This window comes from Microchirus variegatus (genome assembly GCF_963457635.1).
Source record: "Microchirus variegatus genome assembly, chromosome: 15".
Lineage (NCBI taxonomy): Eukaryota > Metazoa > Chordata > Actinopteri > Pleuronectiformes > Soleidae > Microchirus > Microchirus variegatus.
The window spans coordinates 8,986,162-9,012,812 of NC_139816.1; the positions used below are offsets into that span (position 1 = coordinate 8,986,162).

The following is a 26,651-nucleotide window of genomic DNA, read 5'->3' on the forward strand; positions in this document are numbered from 1 at the left end:
TTGGTGTCTCCTGGGGTCTTTGTTGACGTTTGTCAGCCCAGGAGGAATTTGGAGGGTTAGAATTCTGCTGTAGACGCAGACAACAACTTTGACTCCCAGACCTGAGCTCGCAAAGAGGAAGGGGAAAGAAAAAGAAATTGGGTCAGAGATAAAAAGCTTTGATCTCACAGGCATAGATAAATCAATGTGGTGAATTGAATAAAGATTAAGCAACATTTTTCAACATCAACCAAATGACTACCAGTTAAAAATGGCAATTTAATAAAACAAAATAAATAAACTTTGACCAAATTTCTCGGTTTGATTTATGAGCAGTCTACAGTATGTCTCATAGCAATCCTAAAAATCAAACACTTAGCCCGTGCACAGAGGGAAAATAGAATAATTGCTATTGGAAAAGTGGGAAAAAACCTCCAGAAAAATGTAAAGACTGATTAGCCTTACTGGTATTTTGCTGATTGTAGATGAGCCAACTTTTATTGGTCATTGGGAGACTATACTGTACCATGCCACAATGCAAAAATGCAAGAGCAGATAAAAACAAAGTAATTAAAACATTACAATTCATATGTTTATTTAACCCTTTAAGGTACTCACCAAGAAAAAAGTAAAGGAAAAATAATTTATTTGCATGTTTTATTCACCTATGATAACAATAACGACAATCAATATATGTATATTTTTTATTTCAAACTAGACCCTACAATATTTCAGATACAATCCTCTACCAAACGGTTGAGTTGTCTGTTCATGATAAAAGTACTACATTCAGAGAATTTAGAGAGAACATTAAGTGCAATTTCTTGATCAATAAATTAAAGTAACCATTTTAACAACATTAGCTAGCTTCTCTACCTTTACCATAAAATGGCAAGTCAACTGTTTGGTAGAGCATGTTTTGAAAAAATGATTTGATCTTTATAAGACTTATTTTTGTTGAATTAAGTTAAATAATTCTGTACAACAACTCCTCTGAAACGATAATATGTCAACAAAATAGTCTTCGAAAGTCCCGCCGATATGCGTCATCAAAGGACGAGTGAATTTTCTTTTTGTGTCACTTGCTGTTTGAAGGAATGCTGTAAAGGCCTACTGCTCACAGACACAATGGTAGAGATGGCTCAGTCATGTTGAGTTCAGCTTGATGCATTTTTCAATGAGATATAGTGACTTAAAGTGTGGTCGACCAAATAGTTGAGTAGTACCATAAAGGGTTAATTAAGATTTAAACCAATGTCAAATGAGTGCTGATGAATGCTGATTAAGCCTATCAGTGCCACACAACTGTCTCTGTGCTTCTCAGGATAATAGTGGTTTGTTGATGTGTCTGTGGAGACACAGAACAATGCATTGGGTTCAACTGTGTCTATAAGAGCAACAGTTTCAAGGGTTTTGATAATCCTGCTACTTCCTGTTGTCTTCTGATGCTATTTCCTGTGTCCCACCTACTCTTTTTCATTGGCCGGAGGCAACATGTGTTTGCAGTTGGGTCTTTACCCCCTCACACACTTACAGATTTCTGTGCCAACTAACCATGCTGGCTGTCCACAACTAGTGCTGACCGGTGCAGACTCTGCCCAACTGTGAATAGCTTTAGACGACGTCCAGACACATCCAACTGCACGAAACGTAAACAATATTTTTCCTTTTTCCTTTTTTCAAAAAGTTCCCCCGAAAGACGGCATTTTTTCAGGAAATATCTGGAGCGGTAGCAACACTAGAAGTGACAAAATAAGTTGTAAACTGGTGCTTTAATGTCTACGTACATTACATATATGAAACATTTTTATTTTATTTTATTTTACACTTTAACATTTATTGTCAAAGTTGCAGATCTGAATATCTCGCACCTCACCCTTCCCCTTTAAGTGTGCTGGTAGCCTTCTGTTATCATCACAACTCAAAAGATTAAGATTAAATATGGGTACTTTATCTCTAATTTCTAATTTGCTAAATGAAATTAATTTCACCTGTTTTTTGTTTTTTTTACACACAGGGTCTTTAAAGCTTCTAATGAGGCCCGTGTATGGACTGCAATTAATTGAACCTTTCCAACTGTTTCACTAGAATGTACCACGTGACGTTGTGGAGGTCAAACATCCATACTGACCCCCCTGTGCGTGTTTACCTGAGTCCGCTCTCAGACAGCCTGTGTGCCGCCTTATGCATTTTTAACATTCAGTTCTTTCTGGTGCAGCAATATCGGAGCAGGCAGCGGTGAGGGGGGGGTGTTTCGCACCCACAATGCATCACTGCCGCTTCCAGCTCTGCCATGTTTGTACACTAGTCGTGAAGGGAAATATGTCTGTCGCGTAGACGCTGCCTGTTCGGTCAATCGGATAAACGCTTGGACTGGGCCCCGCCGCTGAAATAGTACAGATTCAATGCAAGCATCATCTGTATAGTGAGACTCCGAGCGGTACGCGCATTGCACCATGTCATCCAACGCTCAGGGTGAGTACCGACAAGCGGCTTTTGCTCGACAATGCTACTATTAGCTCTGTGGTTAGCATTGGTAGCTAGCGTTAGCCGCGAACAGTGGATGAAAACACTGGTGTTGTGATTATAGGCCACATTGTTATGCTTTGCCTTTCCCATAAATAATACATAACACACAGGGCGTATGTTTACGCATAGTTGGTTAACAGCCTCTTTCCATCGTTACAAGTAAACAAACACTGGTGCAGTAACAAAAGGCCGCACATCAGACCTCGGCCATGTTTAGCTAATAGCGTTAGCTTTATACTAACGTTTAACGCAACCAGTTGATTTAGGCTTTAACTTAACTTAAATGTATTAATCTACCTCACACTCATACATTCGCGCTACATTCTTGTCAATTTAGGGCATAACAGCTGCCTAACGACAACAGTTATTGATCCCATATTTGTAGTTTGTGGTTGTTAGCACCTGCGTTTGTGAATAGTAGCTAATTTGCTATTCTGTCGGTGGAAAAGGGATAATCTGAGCGTCGTGGTTGTCATATGTATGCTACACTTGATATAAAATGTGAAGTATTATACACTTTAAAAAATTTAATTATGGTTTCAAAATGTAGCCTGCTAACCTTGACCCGCACAAGAATGAGCAGTTCTTGGCAAAAGCTGGTGTTTTTGTTAAGTGCTTTTTGGTGATTTATGAAATACTGTCCTTGACGCCTTGGCGACTAAATGCATGGCCAGGAATGTGTGGTGTTTTTATTCCATGTTTGATTTGATATGTACTAGCAAAGCTACTTACAGTCACATGCACTATGCACAATGTCAAATACGTAAAAACATATGCACAGATGTAAATAATGGCAAATCGTTATCTACGTTTATAATTATTACATTCCATCCCCTGAACCTTGTTGTTTCCCAGTGTTATTTTCTAGTATTTGAATCTTGCAATAAATGTGTAATTATGGCAATGGTTGCAATATTAAACCATTAAATAAACGTCAGGCACTTGTAAGCTTAGAGACAGAACTATCTTGAAGACATTCAGTATCTATGTTAAACAAATTGTCTAGATTTAAATGTTATGAGATTTACATTCAGTCTACTCCATAAGAAAGATCAATGTTCTCAGACTTGCATATGTATTGCCTACTAAATGGCTATGCTAATTGATCATAATATATTGGATGTCTTTTTCATGCGTGGCAGATTGAAAAAATCAATGTCAACATTGAAGATGAAGAACTGGTGCCTAAAGGGCTCTGTGTGTTGATTGTGGCAGTAATTTGGCTCTGCACAGTATTGATTTTTCAAAGTTAACAGAAGGTGGTTACAGAGGTTGCATTTTTCATGTTTTAGTGAGAGTCTGCTGCAGTTTAAAGCTTTGGGCAAAGTAGTGTGTCATTATTAAATGTCCTTTACATAATGTAGTGTTTTTTATAGAAATGTACACTAGTCTATTTGCTGGTTGTTGCCTGCCTGGATATTGTTGTGGCATGTTCTAAAATTGGAAAGGGTTAAATATTAAAATGTTAAATATTAGACCAACAGATATTTCTAGATTGAATCCTGGCCAAATCACTGACTTCATGTTATACTTATTTCCCAGACAAGACTCTCTGACATGTCACAGCAGGGGATATGCAGGTATAAAAACTAAAAATAACATCTGAATTTGCTTTAGCTACTTTGGTCTCAGTATTCTGGTATTGTGCATGCAGGGCTCTCTGTCACACTGTCATGGCTGAAACATATGTGCCATCTCCTCTGCAGGTGTGTTCACACTGCTCACAAAATAATTGGGTTCATATTTACACAAGCCACATTCTCCACTATGCAGGTGATGCCATTGCTCTCCGACACTGTAGTAGGCACTGTGTAAAATTGCACAATAAGCACACAGAAGAAGACAACTTGATAAGTGGCCTCCGATTGGCCTTTGTTACAGTGTTTGCAGTGGTTTTGGCCTCATCATTGTATAGCCTGTGTTTTTGCTTCCTGTTTGCATAAAGTCCGCTTGTTTTTGTCATGCATAGATTTTCCGTGTATTTCAGCAGGAGATGCGTATAAGTGACTGGCTGCAATTTATATAATAGCTCAGGTGTGTGTGGGTGCATATGCTTGTTGTAAGCCTTGTTAGGACAGTAACACACTTGTTTTTCCTGCTATATCAGGTCAGATTGCAATGTCCAAGTCCACAATAAATACTTGCCTAATAACTGCCTAGAACCAAGTAACCTGTGGAAAATTTCTTACAGATTCTCTTAAAGATTCTTACAATTGCTCAACCATCAGCTTTGTTGAAGTGACCAGGCCCATGCTGGATTTGATGTTTTGTTACGATCGGTTTTTTTCTCCCTTGAGTTGTGCTTCTTTGTGGTAGCACAACTATTCCAAAATGCTAGTTAATGCAAGGTTTAGAAAACCTACAAAATAAGAGCATATGACGCAGAGGCATTTTTTGTTGCTGTGTTGGCTTTATCAGTCGCTAAAATGTCATGGTCGTGGCGGTGATGAGAACTTAACTTGTTTGTACAACTTATCATGTTGCTGACTATGGTATTTGTGTACTTGTTTTTAAGTATTTGATGTCAAATAGTAATACTGTAGCCCAGTACTTTTGTATGAATCTTCAAGCAAAACGATTCTTCTGTTTCAGATGATGACTTTGATGAATATGATAAACCTGGTGCTGAGCGGTCACGCAGGAGGAGAGGTGAAGACGATCTCCAGAGGTAAATCATTTTTCTCGTGTTCTCATGACCACAGGAAGAGTGTTATATTCTGTAATTCACAACCTGCTGTAGTTGTTAAAATCAAGATGGGGCCAGAGAGTATAAAGCAGCATTCAGTAATTTGGAAAAAGTAATCTAACCTGCGATTGGTTTTCTTTTTCAAGTGATTTGGAAGAAGAGCTGTTGGAAGATGATTGGTTCTCGGGTAAAAAGGTAAGATCAAACAACATCCCTGTTGAATCTCTCTTTTTGTGTGCGTGTGTGTTTACCAGCAGGATTTTGAAAGTAACATGAACAGTATTGCATTTTACTGTTTGTTGATGCAACGTTAAGTAAAAAAGTGAGCAGTGGGTTTGTAGCAGGTGGCTCCTCCACAGGGGGAAGTGTTGATGTGAACCTGGAGGAAGTACAGTGGACAAAAAAAAGAACTGTTGACCTGCCCAGATTGCATTCACCACATGGGAATAAAGCATCCTTTGGGGTTGGAGGTGGTGCACTGCCCCCACACACTTCAAACACAATATAAAAAGTGGAACACAATATTTAAAGATACTGTTTCTATATTTTTATTTCCAAAGCCCTCTGAAGCATCAGATGAAGAGTTGAATGATGACCTTTTGCAGAGTGACGACGAGGATGATGTAAATATGAGGTAAGCTGATGACAGGGTTATGTACAGTACAGTACAAAGGTCTTTAGTAATCATAAGATTTGTTGCTTTCACAGTGCTTTAATGATCACAGTGTAATTGTTTTTTTAATCACTTATTGGAACATAGCCAGAAAAAAACAGCTTCTACAGGTTTAAGTAGAAATGTCAAGTATTTAGTGTGCCCTACCTTTACACTTGAACAATAGCCCAACAGTGGCTCTCTTATAATTGGAGTGGAACCATAATTAATGTTTTTGGTCACATTCAGACTTTTGATAAATACAACATCTTGCACATGTTCCCATCACACCTTACGGTTGTTCCGTGAATGTTTGTTTTTATTTAGTGGCCAGGATGTGAGCCTCAATGCCACATACAGCTTGGGCGCAACCTACGTGCAGGAAGCAAACTACACAGATGATGGCGTGAACCTGGGTGCAGAGGTCTACGAAGAAGGTGATGTCGAGGAGGAGGGGTACCAGCAGGAGCACTACGCTGAGGAATATGGGCATGATGACAATGCAGAGATGCCCGGAGACCAGATGGATTACACAGGAGAGCTTGCCGAGGGTGAAGATGGCTACCAGGATGGAGTGATAGACATCCAAATCAATGAACCATTAGATGGTGAATTTCAAGTGAGTGTTCACACTTGCCTCTTCACATGTAAAAGCCTTGAGATCCATTCACAAGCACGCGCACACGCTCTCGCACGCGCACATCCTCCCACTTCTATTTCTCTTCAACTCTATTGCAGCCAAGAGATAGTGTCAGTGTTCTTGTCTCACTAAAGAGACAGTCAGGACTGAAAATCTATTCAGGAGAAGGAGATGTAGGCTGGCGGTTTTTTTGGTGGGGGAAGGGGAGGATCAGATTCATTATCACTTCCTGCCAGTTAATTTCTCCATCTTGCTGACAAAGTTTGTGTTGACAGCTTGTTTGGTGTGAAGTAATTCTCTGCTGTCGCCTCTAAATCCCCGTGCCATTGTGACCTTGGGCCCTGTATCTTTTGGGGAGTAAGAAGCTGCTTTTGTGTTGAGGAGATGTGCTGCCAATCGACGTAGGTTAATGTGGGGGGCTTTTATCTCGGGCTTTAGAATGGATCTGATAAAGTCTCATGCAGGTGAAAAGATTATTGACCTTCCCGGGGACACCCCATACAGTTTTCTAATGATTGATGTGAGTTTTCCCTTTTATTCGCTTCCCTTCCCTCTTAGCCCAGACTCAGGATCAAAGATAAGATGAGATCCATGTGCAAATGTCCATTATGGTCCATTTACCAAGGTGTGATGGTGTTTGTCACCTGACAGAGATATATTAGCCTCCCTCCTTGCTCCAAACAAAGATAAGACGTTGACCTTCTTACGGAGAATGCACAACACAAGTGGATGTCTATTTTGAGTTTTGCAGGTGCAGATGTGCATTTGTATTATGTCGAACTGTTAACAAGGTCACAAAACTGCCTGGCCTTGACATTTTGTTCATCACCGTAGTGACTGAGTTCTGGAACAGTTTAAAGGATTAAGCTGTTGAGTTCCCCTGGGGCAGTCTGTCCATCTATCAGGTTCACTGAATGTTTTTTTTTCTTTTCCACATTAATATGTGCAGCTGTTTTTCAGGTTAATGGAGCGCAACACCAAACACCATTGTGTGACCTACAGTCTGACCTTATTTAGCAATGTATTTGCGTCAGACTCTGTTAAGCAGATAGTATGTTTGAAAAACTCGTAACTGCTATATCAGCTGTGCAGTGTTTTTCTGCGTATGTGTTGATGTTTATATGAGGGAATTGTCTTTTGGCGTGAACAGAAATTGTGTTATGAGTTCGGAGGGAGGGTGGGGTGATTTGTCATCTCCGCGAATGTTTGCATCTGTGCAGTGTTTTTGGCATGGAGTCATGAACTCGCCATGCGGCCAATAACCAAGTGATTTGCGAGGAGTCAAGTCTATGATATTTTCACCATCATTGAAGCGGGGAGGAGTGTTTTTATCTGTGCCTGAATTTCTGTATATCATGTCAAACATTTACATCTCATTGAATTTCAAATGCTGTCTGGAATAGTAATGAAGCCTTGCTCCCACTGTTATGGTAATTTGGTTGGGAGGGGGGGGGTGTGCTTACACAATGCCTCCCCCAAATCCTCTCCGTAATGTTTCAATGTTTGTTTATATGCTATATATTTTTTATGATTTCCATCTTAACGTTTCTCTTTGTCTCCTCATAGATATTAAAAATCATCATTAATGCCAGTGATATTTGTTTTAGCCACTCAAAACATCTGTTCTCATTTCTTCACATGTTTTTTCATGACATATTCCATATGCTTATGTATTGTATCAGAATTGCTTCTTAGAAATAGATGTCAGCTTCAACAGAAACACACTTACGAGATTGTGGTTCAGCAATGGCAGAAATGAAGCTGGTCATTTCTGATCCTTATCTGTGCCTTGTCATTGCTTTACATATCAATATGTATCATCCATGTGATCTTTAAAGGATAATGAAGATCAAACCTCCTATGATGATGAACATGGAATCCAACAGGGGGTGGCCCCCGAGGAGGAAGAGGAGGAGGATGTGCCGATGGGGGGAGAAGAGCAGCAGGAAGAGGAAGACGCTGCAGAGACCTCGCAGGTTTTTGATTCAGAGGTTCGTGAACACCCTCCACAAAACAAAAAAAGGGTTTTGTTACTGTAGACTGAATGCATCATCATATGTTTAACAGACGGCTATCTCATGCTTTTCCTTTATCTGCCAATACATTACCGATGGTTGTAGCCCAGTGTATGAAGATGGGTCGTCCGGATATTTGAGTTTCATGTTTAGTGTTCGTTTTCCCCAGACTAATTATGTACATTCAAAGAACATTTTTGAAAATTGATAGTATATTGGTAAATTATGTCTTTCGTTTACTGCAGTTTCTCAAATAACACCTGATTTGAAGATCCAGCCATTTGGTTTCATATCATACAAGAGTAGATGCTCTTATTTTAGGAGCTGAAACCAAATCTATCTTTATATTAACAAAATTACAGTTAAAATTATTTCTCACAACTACGGATTAAATGGCCACAGTTTTAGTTGTAACCCTTTTTGCGATGTCTTCAGGTTGAAAAGGAAGCTTTGCCTGAAGAAGACACAAAGGAGGAATCGGATGAAGAAGATGAGGAGGATGAAGAGTCCGGTCGCCTGCGGTTCAAATCTGAGAGAAAGGATGGCGTTGTTGTGCGCTTGGCTGATGCAGGCAGTAATCGCAGAAACATCCCTGAAACACTAGGTAGTAATGTTACGTCCTGGCCATAATTGATTTGATCCATTGATGATGTTTTCATACCCAGGATAGTGTTACTAGATTGTAAATCGAAGTGCTTTGTTTTTCTGTGCTATGTGCCATCAGAACTATCGGAGAAAGCCAAGCAAGATCTGAGGGACTTTGAGGAACAAGAAAGGCAAAAGAGACAGAATCGTTATGGCGGACGAGGGGGGAGAATAGGTGGCGGAGGAAGAGGAGGCAGAGGAAGAGGAGGCTTCCCAGGCTTTGGCATGGGAGATTTTAGAGGAGGACACCGCGGAAGAATGAATGACAATCGGATCCCTTTAATGGGAAACATGGGGATGCAGGTAAACCGCAGTAAACTCATACACTTGAACAATATTAAATTTATTATCTGTTTGGCTACACACACAATAATGCAGAGCTTGGTGCTGAACAAGAGGCTTTTAAAGATTTAGAATATTCAGAATAGCTTTACTTTTTAACCTCTTGTGTTCATGACATTTACAACAAGGCTGGACGGCTTTTTACTTGGAATGCGTTTCGTGCACTGCCGATCTCATCACTGTCTCCACTTCGTTTACACATGACAAAAGTCAAAACTCTCTGCCTCCCTGGATCAGTGTTGATATATGGATTATAGCAAAGCATCTGGCAGTAGTCCGTTTAGGCGGCATTATACAAATTGAATTTGTTCTTTGCCCTGGATTTAGCTTCTTGTAATCTTTTATTATTTGAAATCACTTCATGCATTTAATCCCTCGATTTACAGGTCTCAACAATTCATGCAAGACCTTTCAAAAAAGCCTTAGGTCTGTGTTACTTCAATGAAAACAAACCATTGAAGATGATCTTCACATTCGTCAACTTTAACCATGAAAGACACTATTTTCAGTATTTACAAAATATTGATTTGAACTCTGAATAAAGCTATGCCCTTTTTAGTATGTCAATGTTATGTAAAAGTTGCACAAAACAGGATTTTATATGAATGAATACACTACAAACCTACAGTACTATTGTGTCCGAACAATTCCTCCCAGGGCTGCATGACATTTCTCTTCAGTTCTTCACTCTTTCAGGTTATATTTAAGTTTTTCAAATTGATTCCATAACCACATTTATCAGTTGTAGCTACATATATTTAAATTGTAGAAATTGGTATGACTGCCTGTTTTATATATTTTATAATGGCTGTAGCTCACTTTAAAACTTGTGTTCCCAAGATAACCTTCAGTTTTATATCACTATATAATTTACTAAATAAAGAAAACATGCACTTTTAATCTTTAGGGGACACTGAACTAAATCGCTTTAGAATACCATCTTCAGTTTTGCTGTTGAATTGACTTGTTGGCATGTCATTGCATGGCTGCAAGCTATGATATCAAAATCTTTCCAGAAAGAAATGTGTTTTGACAGGTTGTTTTGGTTTTTCCCCTCCTCTCCCGTTTCCCTATCTCCTTCCAATTAGCAGCAATCCTCCCGAATGCCTCCTCCTCATCAGCCTCATCAGCAGCACCTGCAGTCCCAGCAGCACCACCCTTCGCGTCCAAGAGGCCCTCCTCCTTTCCAGGATCTTGGCCGCCCACTGGCCCAGCAGCCCCTTCAGCCGCTCATTCCCCCACACATGAGTCACCGCTCCCCGTCGTTGCGCCCCCAGATGGAGCCACCACCGAGAATGATGAGCCCCCCGCCGCCCAACTTCCCCCAGCATCACCAGCAACCTCCACAGCCTAAAAACATCCACATTAACCCCCATTTCAGAGGTCCCACATCCTCCTCTGTACAAGGTACCTTAATTAACCATTGCTCAAAATGCCTTTCTTCTTCTTTTTAACACAATTGACTTTTTTTTGTAGTCGCCACAATCTATTTTATGCAATAGTGAGGTGATTTATTTAATAACGTAAACACCTAATTATAATTTTTACATATGTAAATGATAAACTGTGATCTCAGATCTAACTAGAGTGCTGCAAATCTCAGAGCAGAACCCCGTTTTTTGGTAGCCAACTGTCTCTACAACCTTTTTGAGGCTTTGAAGTCTCTGAATGAACCCATGAGGCTTCAAACAGGAACTGAAGCGTGTTTGTTTATTTATACCTCCCAAACCACACCGACTGTTGTGCAACCAACAATATGCCAGTAACAAGAAAAAAAAAAAAAAGTGACATCATAATCTATTTGACGCCTTTGTTTTTCTTTTTTTCATGATGACAAACGCACTAACTGTGTTTTTACGTCTTCACACCACACGCTGCTTGTGTGTAGCTCGAGACGCGTTGTGTACCACAGTTGTGTCATTTGTTGTAATTATTTTGGCAGAAAAGGGGAGCGTTTGGTTTGATGCAGCACATTTACCTGCAAAAGCAAACATGACAGAATTCTGCTAACTGAAACATTACATTCAAAGGGTGTGTGAATTGCAATTATGGAATGAAAGAATGATTAATTGTGCACCGCCGTTCTGTCTCAAGGTAATGTTTCCAAGCACTTGCTATGAAAAGTTGATGTCATTGTCATTTACCGCAAATGCTCGGTCGACATGAAGAGAAAATTGAAAAGATTCATAATCTCCAATAATTTTTTTCCCCCAAAATTGTCCTTCCTTAATTTATCAGTGAGGTCCTCAGTTGAAGTGTATAATGCTGTTTTGGCAGTTATCCTTTCACTGTCCCAAAAGGTGTCTAGATTAGAATGTCATTTTGTCGCTTGGTTGAATGACAAGTGAATAGCTCTCTCAGGCAGTAATGGGCTTATCCTCATTTTTTTCCTGGCGGCATCACCATTTCGTTCCTTGAGATGGGTTTATCTGGACTGTCTGTCCAGGCCAAGATTGAAATTTTGTTAGTAAAGCATGCGTGTGTGTGTGTGTATATGTGGGGGTGTGGGTTTGACTCCTGAGAGTAAGACATGTTTTGGAAGATCAGGGATTGCCTCTGGTCATGATTAAATGTGTGTGAGTGTCTGTATATATGTCTATGGCTGCTTATATATTTATTAAATGGAATGTTTTCCAGTTGTGGGTGCTCACACACAATTACAGTAACCCTTATTTTGAAGCAGCATGCCAGCAATGCGGAATTTCAGTCACTGTGCCAGATGGTATCGAACAGCATATATCTTATTATTTTTTTATTTGTTGTTTTTGGCATCATTCTTAAGGCGTTTACTGTTTCTTTGAGCTTTGTTTTCTGTGCTCAGCTGTTGAAAGATATGAGGAGCAACTCTGAGATATTGAAGACATAGCATGGAGAATGTCTAATGATCTCTTCCCTCTCCACTGTTACCCCCTCTCTACCTACTACCCCTCATTTTCATTTCTCTTCTCCCTCCTCCCACCACCCCTCATTCTGTTGCTCTCTCTCTCATTGCAGTGCCCTTGATGCCTCCTGCTCAGAGCCAACCCAGACCTGCTGTGGGTCCTCAGAGGTTCCCCGTGAGTAGCAGCTGCTCCTCTCTTTCCCTTTTGCCTCACTTTCTCGCCCTGTCCACACATTTAGCATTCTATTTTGTGAGGCTAATATCTCTACAGCAATTAGACTGTCCTTCCCTGACCAAATACTGTTAAAGCAAATCTGTAAACATTGATATGGCTGCACAACTGGAAATGCATGATAGTGGCTTTAGGCAGTAGACTTTTGGAGGTCGGAGCTGCAGTGGCGCGACTTAGTTAGCAACTCTTCATGGATGAGCCGGGGCTCAGACTAGCCAGCTTGGCACATAATAGAATTGTGAAACCCGGATATATTGCCAGTTAAAATTCACTTTCCACAAGTTCGTGTCCCAAAGGCATGGAGGTCTTTTTTGAACAGTGTTTGAATTAATGAAACATCGTGGTGGGTTTGATATGGTTGGGTCGTGAGCCGCCTGCCTCTTTACACTATATATTGTGAAGGCTGAATTTCATGTCAGAGAAAGGGGAATCTTAAGTTGGTTATTTCCTGTAAGAAAAGGTCCTTTATTTCACTCGCAAAGAATCCATCCGAGAGATGACAGAAATGCCTTTAAAGTAATTACTGTATTGAGGGAAATGGCCAGCAAGTTCGCCAAAGTGCCTGAAGTTACTCCGTCCTTCTAGTTAATGATGCCCAGGCATCAGGTGCTCCTGGTACTGACTGACACTTTCCTGGAAAGTACATTTTATATGGATTTATGCAAATAAGCCAGAGCAAAATTGCTGCGTCCAATTGCATTCATGTGGATTCACAACCTTGTTGCCAAATGAACCAGACTTTCACGCTGGAGTCAATCCTTTTGTCATTTTTTTTTATTTTTAATTACCTCTTCCATCCTTCATTGTCAGTAACATATTATCCATCTTCCCCGAGGTCTGCGATAATATTAGATATTGATAGCATGGTAGCAGGGAGTTGTTTTGGCTCTTATCCCACAGTAGAACGTGGAGTTGGAAGGCTACTGGCTGATGAGTAACATAGTGTTGGATTCCCCAGCTGTCAGTTGCATTTAGGCTGTTGTTGCCAAGGACACAATTTGAAATGCAGGTGACATACCAGGCGGCAACATTCCATTTACCAGTGGGCACCTGATTACTCATGATTATCATACATTATCATCCCATCAAATTTAATTGTTAAAAGACCAGGCAAATGGGGGGACATTGCCTCTAGTACTGATGCATTAAATTTTTGCTTGTGGAGCCTGGTTTTAAATATTAATTTCACTGCCACTTAAAGGTATTTAAATATTTAATCCGTTTAGATAATGGCATTCAGTTTAACCATGAAACAGAGGTGCCAGCAACTACGCTAGTTGGGGGAAATCTTCAGCTGTCATTTCTAGTGTTCAATACCTTATTTGCTCATTATTAATGTCTTATTGTGCCCTTTGTAATTAAATTCTTTCTGAGTGGCGATTTGTTAACGCCTCCTTGAACAGTTTCATCTAGGCTACTGATTCTGAAAACAAAGAGACCGCCTGAGGTCTGTGTAGCTTTTAATATGGAACTCGGGGAACAATGTTCTGACTGTGAATATGTGACAACTGCCCTCCTCTATTATATTTGTCTTGGTTGTCCTGTCACTGCTGAGAGCTTTCCTAGCATCAGTTACATGTTAAGCACTCTGCAGGCTTTTTTTTTTTAAGGATTAGAAGTGAGGGGATGAGCCGTGTTATTTCAGAGGTATTATATGGACACTAGAGTCCTCATTGTGCAAACCTGTCTGTTTGACCTTTTCGAGGAGTATGATTGCACCCCCATTGAGATCCCTCTGTCTTAGTAAGCTCCCTTGATTAACTTTCTGTTAAGCAAGTTTTTAGGACTTTGGCCTTCAAGCTCTCTCACACCTTCTCTTAAATACCGCCACACAGCAGCAGAATAAAGATGGATTAAGCCTTGATAGCATCTTAAGTAATTTACAATAGGCTTGGAGGAGGCAAGCAGCCCATTTGTGGAAGTGCCACGTGTTGAATAGCAGGTTAATGTTTCAACAGAGATGGATGTTTGAAAGAATAAAGAGACAGTTATGAGAGCGATTCGAACTCCAAAGAGGGATTAAAGGCTTGTTATCTAGTTTTTCTTTGACGGTAGATGAGGAGTAAGGTGCTTGCAGTGAAAGCTGTCACCTATGCAACCCCTTCTTGGTAGAGTGAGGCTTATGCTCACAAATTCATGCTAAAGGGTTTCTGTGTGTCTTTTTAATGATCCTGGCCCTTCAATTACAAACGCATCCTGCTCAGTGCAATACTCCACAGCAAATTCCCATTCTTCATTTGTTTAATTTGTTTGGGATTATTGAGTCCCCAATATGTCCTATAATTTATGAGTTTTCTGTTTTCTCAGGGACCGGGAGACTTCCAGCAGCACATGCCTGATAATTTTGGTCAACCCCATCGGCCCCATCATCACATGGAGCCCTATAGGAATCAGCCACCTCAAGGACCCCCGGACAGGGAGCCCCTCTTTATGCCGGGTGAGTCTCACACACCCACACATAACAAGGCTTACAAAGCCCTCTTATCATAATGTTTAACCCAACTTGACATTGGCGCTGGCAGTATATCTACAGGGGATGCTGCTAGCGTTCTCCTGCTGCTCTATTAGCTGCACTCATGTTAAATGCATGTGTATATATACATCTGAATGAGCCCTGGAAAGTTGAAACATGTATTTAATGTATATATTTGAGAATTTTCATTCACAGTATCAATGCATGAGTAAATACAAGCCACTTGGTTGTTTACCATTTCATCTTGATAGAGTTGTCTTTCTTCATTCCCTTTCCCAAACATGATACATCTGGAAAGGGAGGTACTGATGTTTTGAAATTGGCTCACAGGGCACGAAACTTACATCTCTGTTGCACTGTTTGGTCTTCCACAGAGCGCGCAGAGTCGACACGTTTTCCAGGGCCGCACATGTTCGATCACCCAGGCCCCAGCCCTCTGATCAACAGCAACATCCACCAGCAGCAGCAGCTGCCTGGACCAGGTCACATGGGCTTTGGACCACCAGGTCCAGGTTTTAATCAGCCAGGCCAGGGCCCGCTAGGTCTGTTTTCAAGAGAACCCTCAAGACCCAACCACCCGCCCCACCAGGGTCACCAAGGGATGATGGGCATGAATCAACAAGACGGCCCCCCTAACCAGCCCAGACCCTTCATGAGCCCTCGTCAGCCGTTTGGTCAGCAGGGGAACCTTTTTCCCCCACCACAAGTTCAGTTTGGGATGCAGGTACGACTAAGAGTAAGTGATTTTTCGAACTAAAATGTTCTGTGTAGTTGTGACTGTATGTTATACAACAAAAGGTTGCCGTCTCTCTTTCTTTTATTTGCATGCTCTGTGTAATTGCATTTTCTTTCCTTTTTTTTGTATTTTCTCTTGCATTTGACAGATTTCTAAAAGAACCTGACTTACAATTCCCATGCAAGGAATGTATGAATTCTTTTACAGATTATTAATATGGCTGTGTGCAAGAGTGATGACTAGAGTACTGTACACATGAATAAGCTTCAGTAGTTATCATATTCACTACTACTGAAGCATTACAGAAAAAAAGACTCGTGTCTGTTTGGCATCTCAGGCGCACACGAGCTCCCTCTACTGACTGGATCGCTGTTGCAGTCAAACATGTGGATACACGAGGATGCAGGTTAATTATATACAGAAGGTAGTGACTGCAAAGGCTGTATCTTAAGAAGAAAATATGAGTAGAAGCTTTGTCAACTGGATAATAAAGTATTGGACGGTCATTTCAAACTAGGGCTGCAGTGATGAATCGATTATTAATAGATTACTAAATGAATCAATTGCTTTGAAAATCATTCTTATTAGTGTGTGTGTTTTTTGTGAGTTGTGAGCTTCTTAAGTGTGAATATTGTCTGGCTTATTTGCGCCATATAACAAAGAAATCATTAAATTTTATTACATTTGGTTGGTGGAAAGAATTCAACTTAAGAACACCATTTTGAGGTTTGGGAGAAGCTGGCAAATGTTCCAGTACGATGACAGATTATAGATTAATCAATTCTGCACGTTACTCATGTTGTACTTTTATCTTTTTTGTTATTTCAGGGTCTGATGCACGGTCCCCCCGTTTCGCAGCTTCCACATCACGATTCACTGTCACCCCATCAGCCCATGCACCACCATCAGCAACATCACAGGCAGGAGTTGCCCCATCATCATCATCATCATCATCATCAGCAGCAACAGCTAAATATCGGTGAGCCTCGCCCCATGATGCACCATGGCCAGAATCCTTTCCATCAACAGCAGGGGCACGGCAGCCCCAGGCAGATGACTCCCCGTCCTCAGAACCCCCAACAGCGCATCATGTCCAACAAGCAGAGGATGGTGAGATATTTCCATATTAATTTATTAGCTTCTTTTCTTTCTTTTTTTTAACGCAAACTGAAAAGCAATCTCACTGTTTGATTTATATCAGTCTCATTCAATTTGTATATATTACTCTATCGCAACCATAGATGGAAAGATAGGACACTTATCTTACACTCTTATTACTTATTATTAATCCTTTACAGGAAATTGCAGTTGGTTAGAGTAGTTCATTCAAATCACATAAGAGCACATCTGTAATCTAAAAAAAATAATTCCTTACTCTTACTCTCTGGAAAACTGACACAATAAATGTATATTAAAATGATAAACTCAACTTGAATTGTTTACATTCTGCCTCTTCAGAACACGCCCCTCTCCAAGCAAATGCAACCGCGCAACAGCAACCTACGGGAGCTTCCCGTAGCACCTGGCAACACAAGTATGAACACTGCCCACCCGCTCTCCTCCCCCACCGCCAGGCCTGTTGCCAAGGCAACACAGGGGGTGCGTCCCGGACAGAACATTCAGCCAGTGACTGACCATGGCAGAGGAAGAGGCCAAGTTGTTGCCAAGACTAAATTGCAGCCCGGGGGAGTGGGCAGAGCAGTGGTTCGCAAGGAAATCCCAAGCACACCATCCAGCATGGAACCACGGGTCAGTTTTATATTTAAATAAAGAAATCGTAACAAATTGCCTTTATTTATGTAATACACAACTGTTTATTTGTAAAGGTCGTTGTCCTATTTCCTGTTAAATTCACAGACTCTGAAATTGTAAGATCAACTGAGCTTATCAGTGTGCTGAGGATTACTCCCCACTTATTAAAACCCAATCATAAGGTTGTTAACAACAATACTCTCCTTTCATTGAAAAGAGCAGATCAATACAATTGCATCTTTCTCTTGGGTTTTGCCTTTAATTGCATTTGAGTGTTAGGCCACGTAATGTGGTTCAGAGTGGCTCAGGGACAAGTGGAAACACACGCAGTGATATTGTCAGCTTGTGTTTTTGTGCTACAGGATCCTAATGAGGACGAGGAGACTCGGCAGTACCGTCTCAAGATCGAGGAGCAAAAGCGTATGAGAGAGGAGATCCTGAAGAGGAAGGAGATGCGACGGCAAATGCAAGCCGGCGTCAGAAAGAAGGAGCTGCTGGATAGACTTAATTCCCAGGCACCCAACACTCAAAGCCAAGGCCCCACTTCGCCGATTCATCCTGCGCCGCCAAATCAGCAAACACCACACCCTGTACAGCAGCAGCAGCAGCAGCCAGAATTTAAACAGCAGCAGCAGCAGCAGCAGTTACAGCCACAACAGCAAAGACCATTTCCTCAGAGACCCCAACAGTCCTTAAACCAGTCATTAAAGAATCCAAATCAAGACACCCCCATCCCTCCTAATGGTGCTGCTCAGACTGTTCCACCACGTCCCAATGTCAAAACACGCCTGCAGATGGTGAAAGGTGGCGCTCCACTTTTACCCATACCAGGGCAAGGTCCACAACAAAATCAGCTGCAGCAACAACAACAACAACAAAGGACAAGTGCTGTGCAGAACATAAACAGACCTATCACTCAGGTCCAAAAGAACATAACTGTAATTCCTTTAACGGGCCCTGGTCAAGCTCCGGTTCAGAGTCAAGAACCTAAACCTGGAGCTAAAAGAACTGTGATGCAGCGAGCCAAGAACTCTGGTATCGACAGTCAGCCGGTGCCGCAAAAAGTCAGAGTCTTCAAACTTTCAGGAGCGGTGAGCATGTCGTTTTATTGTCATTCCACACTCCTTTCTTGTTTTGGTTCGGCATTTATCTTCTCTTCTACAAGTGACACTAACTCACTGGGGAAACTTAATAGTTTTGAAATGAAATGGTTTAAATGCCACTGCCCTCCCACCATCTATTTTGTAATCTAAAAGATATCTAACCTATGAGGATGACAAGATGATGTCTGTGTCATTTTGGCAAAAATTGATCTGTTAAGAGTTTCCTCTCTTAAGCTGTGGTACCTGGTATTTAAGCCACAATGCCTTAACATACCCTTCACTGTGGAACGACGGAGCGCTATGACATTTATCTGTAGACATGGGGACACCCGTCACTACTCTTAAAGGTTGGTATCCCCTTTTTTAAGGGCACAGAGTATTCTTCAAAAAAAAAAGACAGAAGCCCTGGAAAGGATAAAATAAGACTGACAGTCACACCGACAAAGTCCAGATTTACCTTCTATTTTATACCCACTTGATACTGCTGTGGCCTTAATTACACATTAATCTTTATTGAAAAACCACAAAAGCGTGCATGTTAAACATTCATACTTGTCACTGATGAGACATGTTGGTGGGATGTGATAGTATTTGAAATAAGCCTCTTTCCGACTCCCATCCCAGAGGATCAAGCCACAGAGCCAAAATCGCAGGCTGGCTGCAGATGAAGATAACTGGGTGTCAGTGCCTTAATGGAAACCTGTGCAGAGTTATCTGATGCACTGGAAAAAAGGGGGAGTGGGATGGAAACATAAGGACACAGCGAAGGCCTGTAGCCTCAGTGAAAATAAGGTTCTCGAGATGCTCCCTCTTCCACATTGTACTGCTGTCATCAATGGGAGCTTTACAATGTTATCTCCTCTCTTCTTTATTTTTTCTTGCTCTCTCTCTTCCTGCGTCATCCCTCAGTTGCTTTTTTTTTTCCATCAGCCCATCTCTCAGGTGCATGGCAACAAAAGAATGCCAATCCAAGAGCTTTGTAATTAATCTTTCTTGGTTGAAGGGGGGGAGCAACATAATACCTGTGTAAGAAAGTTGCCACTTTTGAGGATTTGGATTTGTATGGCTTAGGCACACAGATAAGAGGCAAATTATATTTTCATCAGGGATAATACAATGCAGCGCAAGACACAAAAGCTTGGTAGAAGGGGGGGTGAGTAAGGGGGGATGGGGTACGCATCGAGCTGCTGTCGTTCCAGTGTAATGCAGCTTAGCATTTGACGGGTGCAATCAGGAGCCGTGATTTCTATAGGAGGGATTAATCCATTTACTCTCAACTGGGGACAGGTCAGAGATATCGCCTCTTTTCTCCCCCTGTATTGATCTGTCACATCTCTCCGCAGAGTCAGGGAAGAGACGACCTTCAGTTCCTCCCCGCATGTCAACAGAGTTGAGCTGTGACTTTATTTGATAATGAGAACATCACCTTGTTGGGCTGATCTTTATTCCCCACAGCCTGTGTGATAGGGATCCACTTCCAATGATGGCACATTTTCACTTTGCTTTGCAGACGTGGTCCCATTTTGTTCATAAAACTTGACATTTTCTTTCATGCTAGCGGGAGTTTATAGAGTTTTTAATCGCTACTGTCTCCATTATCATCCAGACTGGGAAGGGACCTGTGCCCAGCAGTGTCCCAGTGCAGCAACAAGGCACCTGTGCTCCAGCTGCTGTGAATCAGGGTGTCCAGAGGAAGGTTACCATGACAGGACAGCAGCTACAGGGACCGGGCGGAACGCCGCAGGCTTGCCAAGAGGGCATGGGCAACCCACAGCAAAACAGGGTATGTCATAAATGGGCATCCATGCAATCCTTTCATCTGAAATATATATATATGAAGCATGCAGAGTGTAGGGTAATGGCAGTTCTCATATGAAAGAAGCCAAAAATGTCTTGGGTAAAGTTGTCCTGTGCCACCGGTGCTTCCCTGGCATCGAGTCGACGTGCCAGTCGAGCAGTGGTGGTAATAAGACAGGACAGTATGCCAGGTGCAGGAGTATTGACAAGCTGAAAGCAGTGTAACACACAGGGCTACACAAGGTCCCCTGGCCTCTTTGCACGCCTGTCACCACCAGGCTGCTGTCACACTTACCACACTCACTGATGCTGACAGGGTAAGGCTGCCACCATAACGCTTGCATGGCTCCTCTCCCTGTATGTTTCCCCCACCCCCAACAAACACACACACACACACACACACACACTCTACCTCCTCCTTCTAGGATATCTCCCTCCGCCTCCTCTCCCTCTGCAGCTAAAGAAATGTACCTCTCACTCATAAGCTCATATAAAGATATGCCATGCATCATGCTGTGATATTGTTCTTTAATGTACAAATATAAGTCAATCATGTGAAAGTGTGCCGTGTCTGAGATGCGTCAGAGGAAATCGCAGCCTTTCAAAAGAAATTGAATGTGCGCTGAGAAACGATAAAAAGACTCCTCACATGTTTGAACACAGGATTAAATCATCAACATGCCTGTTAAAGGAGTCGCTATCCCCCCACCCCCTCGCCTCGCTTTTCTCCATACCCCCGTGTTTTTTTTATTTGTCCCTTTCATGACGGCAATTTTCCTTCACACCTTGGCGTTGGTTGGTGTAGGTTGTCGTGTCGGGCCGAGGTAGAGGGGGTGGCGCGATTGGTCGTGGTCGTCCGGTGTCCACCAGACAGAGCCCGAGACTTGCCGAGAGCCAACGCTGCACTGTGTCCATCGAGGGACTCTCTTCATCCACAACTGAAGCTCAGCTGAGGAACCTTCTCCGATCCATCGGCCCCATACAGGTTGGTAACTGACATTTTTAAGTTTGTCAACTAATATAGTTAAAGTTTAGAGTTCTGACTAACATAATTCTCTGCTTAGGATAAAGCTCTAACGTATAGTTAATTACTGTAATGTCATAGCTAAAACTACATGTAGTTATCATGTTTTGACTCAGTATCTAGTGATTAATTTGTAGCCACCAGACTGGCGAAAATAAAGTTTGGTTAGTGTGATCTCATAGCGCCCCCTGTTGTAGTGATTAGGTAGTGAATGAGTGTCTCAATTTTCCTTCACCACCCTCACTCCCTCTTGTGTATAAGAGTTGTATTACATGTGTTCTCCTCTCGTTTCCCCCCCGTCTATTGCAGATGTTTAATATGATGCCCCAGCAGAGGAAAGCAGTTGCCAAGTTTTCCAGTCCAGAGCACGCAGCAAATTTTCAAATGAGCTTCCACAGGTAATCGATACCCCCCCCCCCCTTATTTTCATCCACTGTATACACACGTGCCAGTTTAGAGATAACACGTAGCACTAGGTTCTTACAGTTTCTGCACAGATTTGAGTATCTCAGAATCTGAGGCGATGGTTCAAACGTTATTATCACCATTATCACACAGGCACATGATTGATTTGTCCCACATTGATGTGTCGCTGATTGATGGATGAGGAGCACAACAGGCCCCCCCCCTGTTTCAAGACAACACTTCCCCCCCTCCTCGACGTGGGCTCTTCTCGTGCACGGCCTCCTGTACTCGGCATAGGAATATTTCCTCTGGCCTTTGGGGTGTCACTCCCAATCAACGTCTGCACAGGAGCGTCGTTCATCCTTCGTATCTTATCAACGTGGAACACAAAGACTTTTCGCTCTGAGCGTACCTGTGTACTATCTGTCCATTATTGTAAAAGGGCACTGGAGAGACACTGGACAGTTGATCCTGTAGTTTGTGAAGATCCTTATTGTGCAACTTAAACGGACACTTAGTAGAATACATCATGCGATAATGGTTGCTCCCCTCCTCTGTCAGGTTCAGAAGAACAAAATGCTACACAAAAACGTAATAATACTAATGTAAGAAATGCAGATTATTTTTTATTATTTTTACCCGTGGCTCCGCGGTTGATTTACTTGCTGGAAATCGTTGTAGTAATAGCCTGTGGTCAGCCTTCATTTCCCTAGCAGTGTTTCTTCCCTCCTGTAGATGGCAGTATTTCATCACTTTTGGAGCTTGATGTTTTCCCAACCGCAGCACCAAAGGTTTCAGGTAGAGAGACGCAGTTTTTGGGTGAATTGCACCACCTAGTGGAGAGATTGTGTACTGGCTCATTAGTATATGTATGATTGAATTGAGGGACACATGGTTACAGTGGCTAAAATTAAATTAGCGCTGGATGTGAAGACGAAGATGTGTTTCCAGTTAGTTTTGGATTGGGATTTATCAACGTGTAAATCTTGTGGTGCGTTAAATTCCCTCGCTGGTTCCTGAGAAGACGAATAGTTCACACGACTTAGCCGGTTAAAGGAAGTCAACTCGAACATTTTCTCTTCATAGTCTTTTAACTGTTAACGTTGAACTGTATTTTGTAAAATGACTTTTTGGGTGTGCGTGTTTTAGTCGTATGGCTGATTAGTGAGCTGGTTGGAGCTTTCTGGTTTGTGCCGAGTGTGTTTTTGGGACTGTGTATTTGTATGTGTGAGGATTTTTATGATTACAAACGTCAAATGATTATTTTTGGAATTTAATATTTGGTTCAATAGACAGAGTTTTGTCACGTTTTGATTATTCTTTACATCAACTGTTCTGAATCTGTCGGGTTAATAATTTGACGCCTTTATCAGTAGAATTAAAATGTAGCTGGAAGAGCAATTTGGACAAAAATGCTTCACGCTGATCGACGAATGGAGTTGTTTTCCAGTAAAGCAGAAAAGTAATAGAAACACGTCACGATTAATTCCCCTTATAATAGCATATGTGTTCATTGTAGATTCTGCCCTCTGAAGAACAATACGGATTATTGTAATCCCTCTCTTCAACGTTTCAACGCCAGTTTAGATCATTAAGATATCGCAAATTTGGCTCATTTGCTTTTCCCGTAATTCTATTTTTTTCCTTCATATCACGACACATTTTCAAAGAGTTGTAAAAACTGAAAACATATTTTTTAAAACCGTCATATAACCTTCATCCTTGTTTACTGGTAACTGAGTGAAATGTGTACATATAAAGGTGTGGGGGCAACCATTATCCACATAGTGACCATGTACATACATAGAGCAGGAGCTGAACTCTACATCTATCCTGTTTTTTTTTTGTTTCTTTTTAGTTACTCTACACTCATATTGTACTCTCAATTAAATGTTTTATATGTAAGTATATGCTCACGTGTCCAAGCATTAAGTTTTTACAAGTGTTTTTTTTTTGGTTTGGTTTTGAATTTGGAGCCAAAGTGACTGGACCACATTTGTGTTTGAGACGTTTGACGACAAAGTTGAAGGGAAAAAAAACGAGTAAATAAAAACATGGCCAATATACCGTGAACACGCAGGTATGTTTAGCTGGTCAAACTTTAGCCCAAAGATGTGTGGTTTTGTGTCATGTCCATGTGTCTGGTGCCTTTTACAATCGAGTACCTTTTTTAAAATTATTTTTATTTATATAAAAAAAATACAGGGGGTATCATCTATAGCCTCCTGGGTATTCCCTTTGCAACATATCATATATGTACTTTTAAAAGCAATTAAGAATCAGTGCACAACGCTTATTATTCTTTTAAACAGTAGAGCAAATTTGGCTAAAGATGAAGGGGAATGCCACTGAATTCTGTCAATTTGACCTTGGTGTCACACAAATGTGCAGCCCCCTCCTCCCCCGGCATGGGAAAGATGTAGGAATCGGCTTGGTGCTAACTAACATGCTATTCCATATACTGTAATTGGCTGGTTAACACGTTCAGAATCCTTTTTTTAAATGATTTTATTTAAGTATCAACATCCTGACCCCTCTGGCTGTGCATCTGGATGACATCATACTCGTTCATCATGACCCCTTACATGGTTGTTTTTTAGTGGTATTCCCCTTTTAATTTAACACATTTCTTGAACCAATTCGTCCATTTAGGTTGAAAACAAGTTGCACGCAGTGATTCTTAGCAGTAAACATCACTGGACTCTACGAATGATCTGAAGTAACTTCCCTTTTTTTTAACTCCTTGTGAAATTTAAAGGTTGTGTTGACTTTTTTACGTGTTTTGTATGTTGTACACTTCTGATTTCTTCATGTTTTTAATCTTTGTTTTATTAATTTATGCAGTTTTTTTGTTCTCTTGGCAATGTGTATATGTTCATGTTGTTGAACTTTAATGTTGTGGTAAATCCTGTGGATTTGATAACGTAACGGCAATGCCGCTCCATAGTGATCCTATTATTATAAGACATCTGGTCTTGTAGCGCGACAACAGATTCATATTGGATCTATTTGTACCTTTAATTTTAAGGTATTTAAATCTACCTCACTTATCTTTTCCTCTGTAGTTTTTCCTGGAGGAAAATGGTGCTCACTTTTCCACCTGTGGAAAAAAAAAAGAAAATAGTCTATTTAATGAGCCGTATTTCATTGTTCCTGAAGGGTAATGAGACGTTTAATCCACAAAGTCTCATCGGTCTAATGGGTACAAAGCTTTAATTGTGCTGCCGTGTTTGTTATTGCTTCTGATGACTCGGTCAAATGTGCAACACAAGATCTACTCAATACTGATATCTAAGTTTTTTTTTCTCCAACAGGTGATTGTGCAGACTTGCTGAGGTGCTGATTCAATAACTACTTCATTTTTTCCCCTTTCCTCCAGGTCCACATCCAGAGCAGCAGTCATCAGTTGGGTGTAGTTGCAAAATTAAGAGCCTGTACCACAGGTTTGACATGTTTATAGCAAATCAACAAAGCAAAGGTAGTTACAAGTTTGACATTTTTAAATGATAAACCTTTTTTTCCAGCTTCAAAGCAGCTTTTGTTTGACTTCAAACCATCAAATACCATTTGACTTTTATTCATTTGTTTTAAATGTGATGATGAATCTAGTTGTGTTTTGTTGATGTGCTAAAAACTAGCTCCATGCTATATCGCTCATGTGATCACTGACAGTCATTTTGACCTTAACTTAAATACAATGGTTTTCTGCTGGTATTTAAACATGTTTTTATCTGATGTATTAAATGTTTATTCTAAACATTTAAAGTTACAATTATGTCTCGTCAGATACGTCAGATATTATCATTTTATTTACCAGCACAATGTGACGTTGTGTTGTCAAATTAACCTACAGTTGTGTCTTTTTTAGAACAATCGGTGAAAAGCTGTGTTACTGCAGTCCAAAGTATTGATAACATGAGTGGTATAAATGGATGATGTGAAACCTCTGGTATGGTCGTAACCGCACGGGTGTTTTGTTTGGATAATGGTTTTGTATCATCTTCAAAACCGACAACCTCTCTTAGATTAACGCGTTAATTTCCAGCAGCGTACTTGTGGGACGAGCCATTTACTGCGATTTCACTGCTTTAACTCACTTGCACGCTGTGGTTGTTTGTTTGTTTTTTTACAGCAGAGCAGCCTTTGGATGAAGACTTTAATTTTAACTTCCTTCCCCTCACTAGCCACCATGTCACCCCCCACCCCCCTTCCTCCCCATTTCTGCTTTTCCTGTCATCACCACCTCTTGCAACTTTCCTTTTACAGTTCTTCATCTTTTCCCTGATGCATATGATGATGTTGTTGTTGTTGTTGATGAACAAACTTAAGACTTCTGTATCAAGCAGGTTGGCCTGCCTGGATTACCAATGTTTGTTAGCCCTGTGGCTGAAGGTTTCCACCTCTGTGACGACATCCGGGTTTCACTTAAACTCTAAAGCCACTTTATGGCTTTCACTGCACCAAAGGTCATCCCGGGCTTCTTGAATTTTCATTGTTTGGTTGGATGCTGAAAAAGACACTTCACTGGGGTTTCCCTGCCCCCCCCCCCCTTCCCATCTTGAACACTAGGGTGCACCAAAAAAAATGATGACTGAAAGATCCAAACTTGTTGGAACTTTGATGTAAAGCTTTTGACATAATCTGTCACACTGTACCATGAAGTACTTTGGAAGTACTGACACTGTAAACTTTTTTTGGAAACAAGGCAAAGTGAATTTAACTCAGTTTTTGAGTGGAATTTGTTGAATTTCATGCCAGAA

General features: G+C 41.1%; 1 protein-coding gene across 4 annotated transcripts; it reads left to right on the forward strand.

Annotated features, from left to right (window-relative positions):
• Positions 1 to 2,292: 2,292 nt before the first annotated feature.
• On the forward strand, positions 2,293 to 26,651 carry rbm33a (RNA binding motif protein 33a). Of its 4 annotated transcripts, none has more exons than XM_083901577.1 (19): positions 2,293 to 2,454; positions 5,101 to 5,176; positions 5,341 to 5,389; positions 5,755 to 5,828; positions 6,174 to 6,465; positions 8,325 to 8,477; positions 8,937 to 9,105; positions 9,226 to 9,449; positions 10,577 to 10,895; positions 12,483 to 12,544; positions 14,909 to 15,038; positions 15,449 to 15,810; positions 16,639 to 16,920; positions 17,269 to 17,559; positions 17,925 to 18,653; positions 20,272 to 20,448; positions 21,268 to 21,447; positions 21,796 to 21,884; positions 22,045 to 26,651. In XM_083901577.1, the coding sequence occupies exons 1-19, from the start codon at positions 2,436 to 2,438 to the stop codon at positions 22,091 to 22,093; spliced, it is 3,726 nt and encodes a 1,241-aa protein (XP_083757703.1). In that variant the 5' UTR covers positions 2,293 to 2,435; the 3' UTR covers positions 22,094 to 26,651. The 4 variants fall into 4 exon arrangements, with proteins under 4 accessions (XP_083757703.1, XP_083757705.1, XP_083757704.1 ...); XM_083901579.1 differs by having other exon boundaries at positions 15,449 to 15,798; XM_083901578.1 differs by having other exon boundaries at positions 10,580 to 10,895.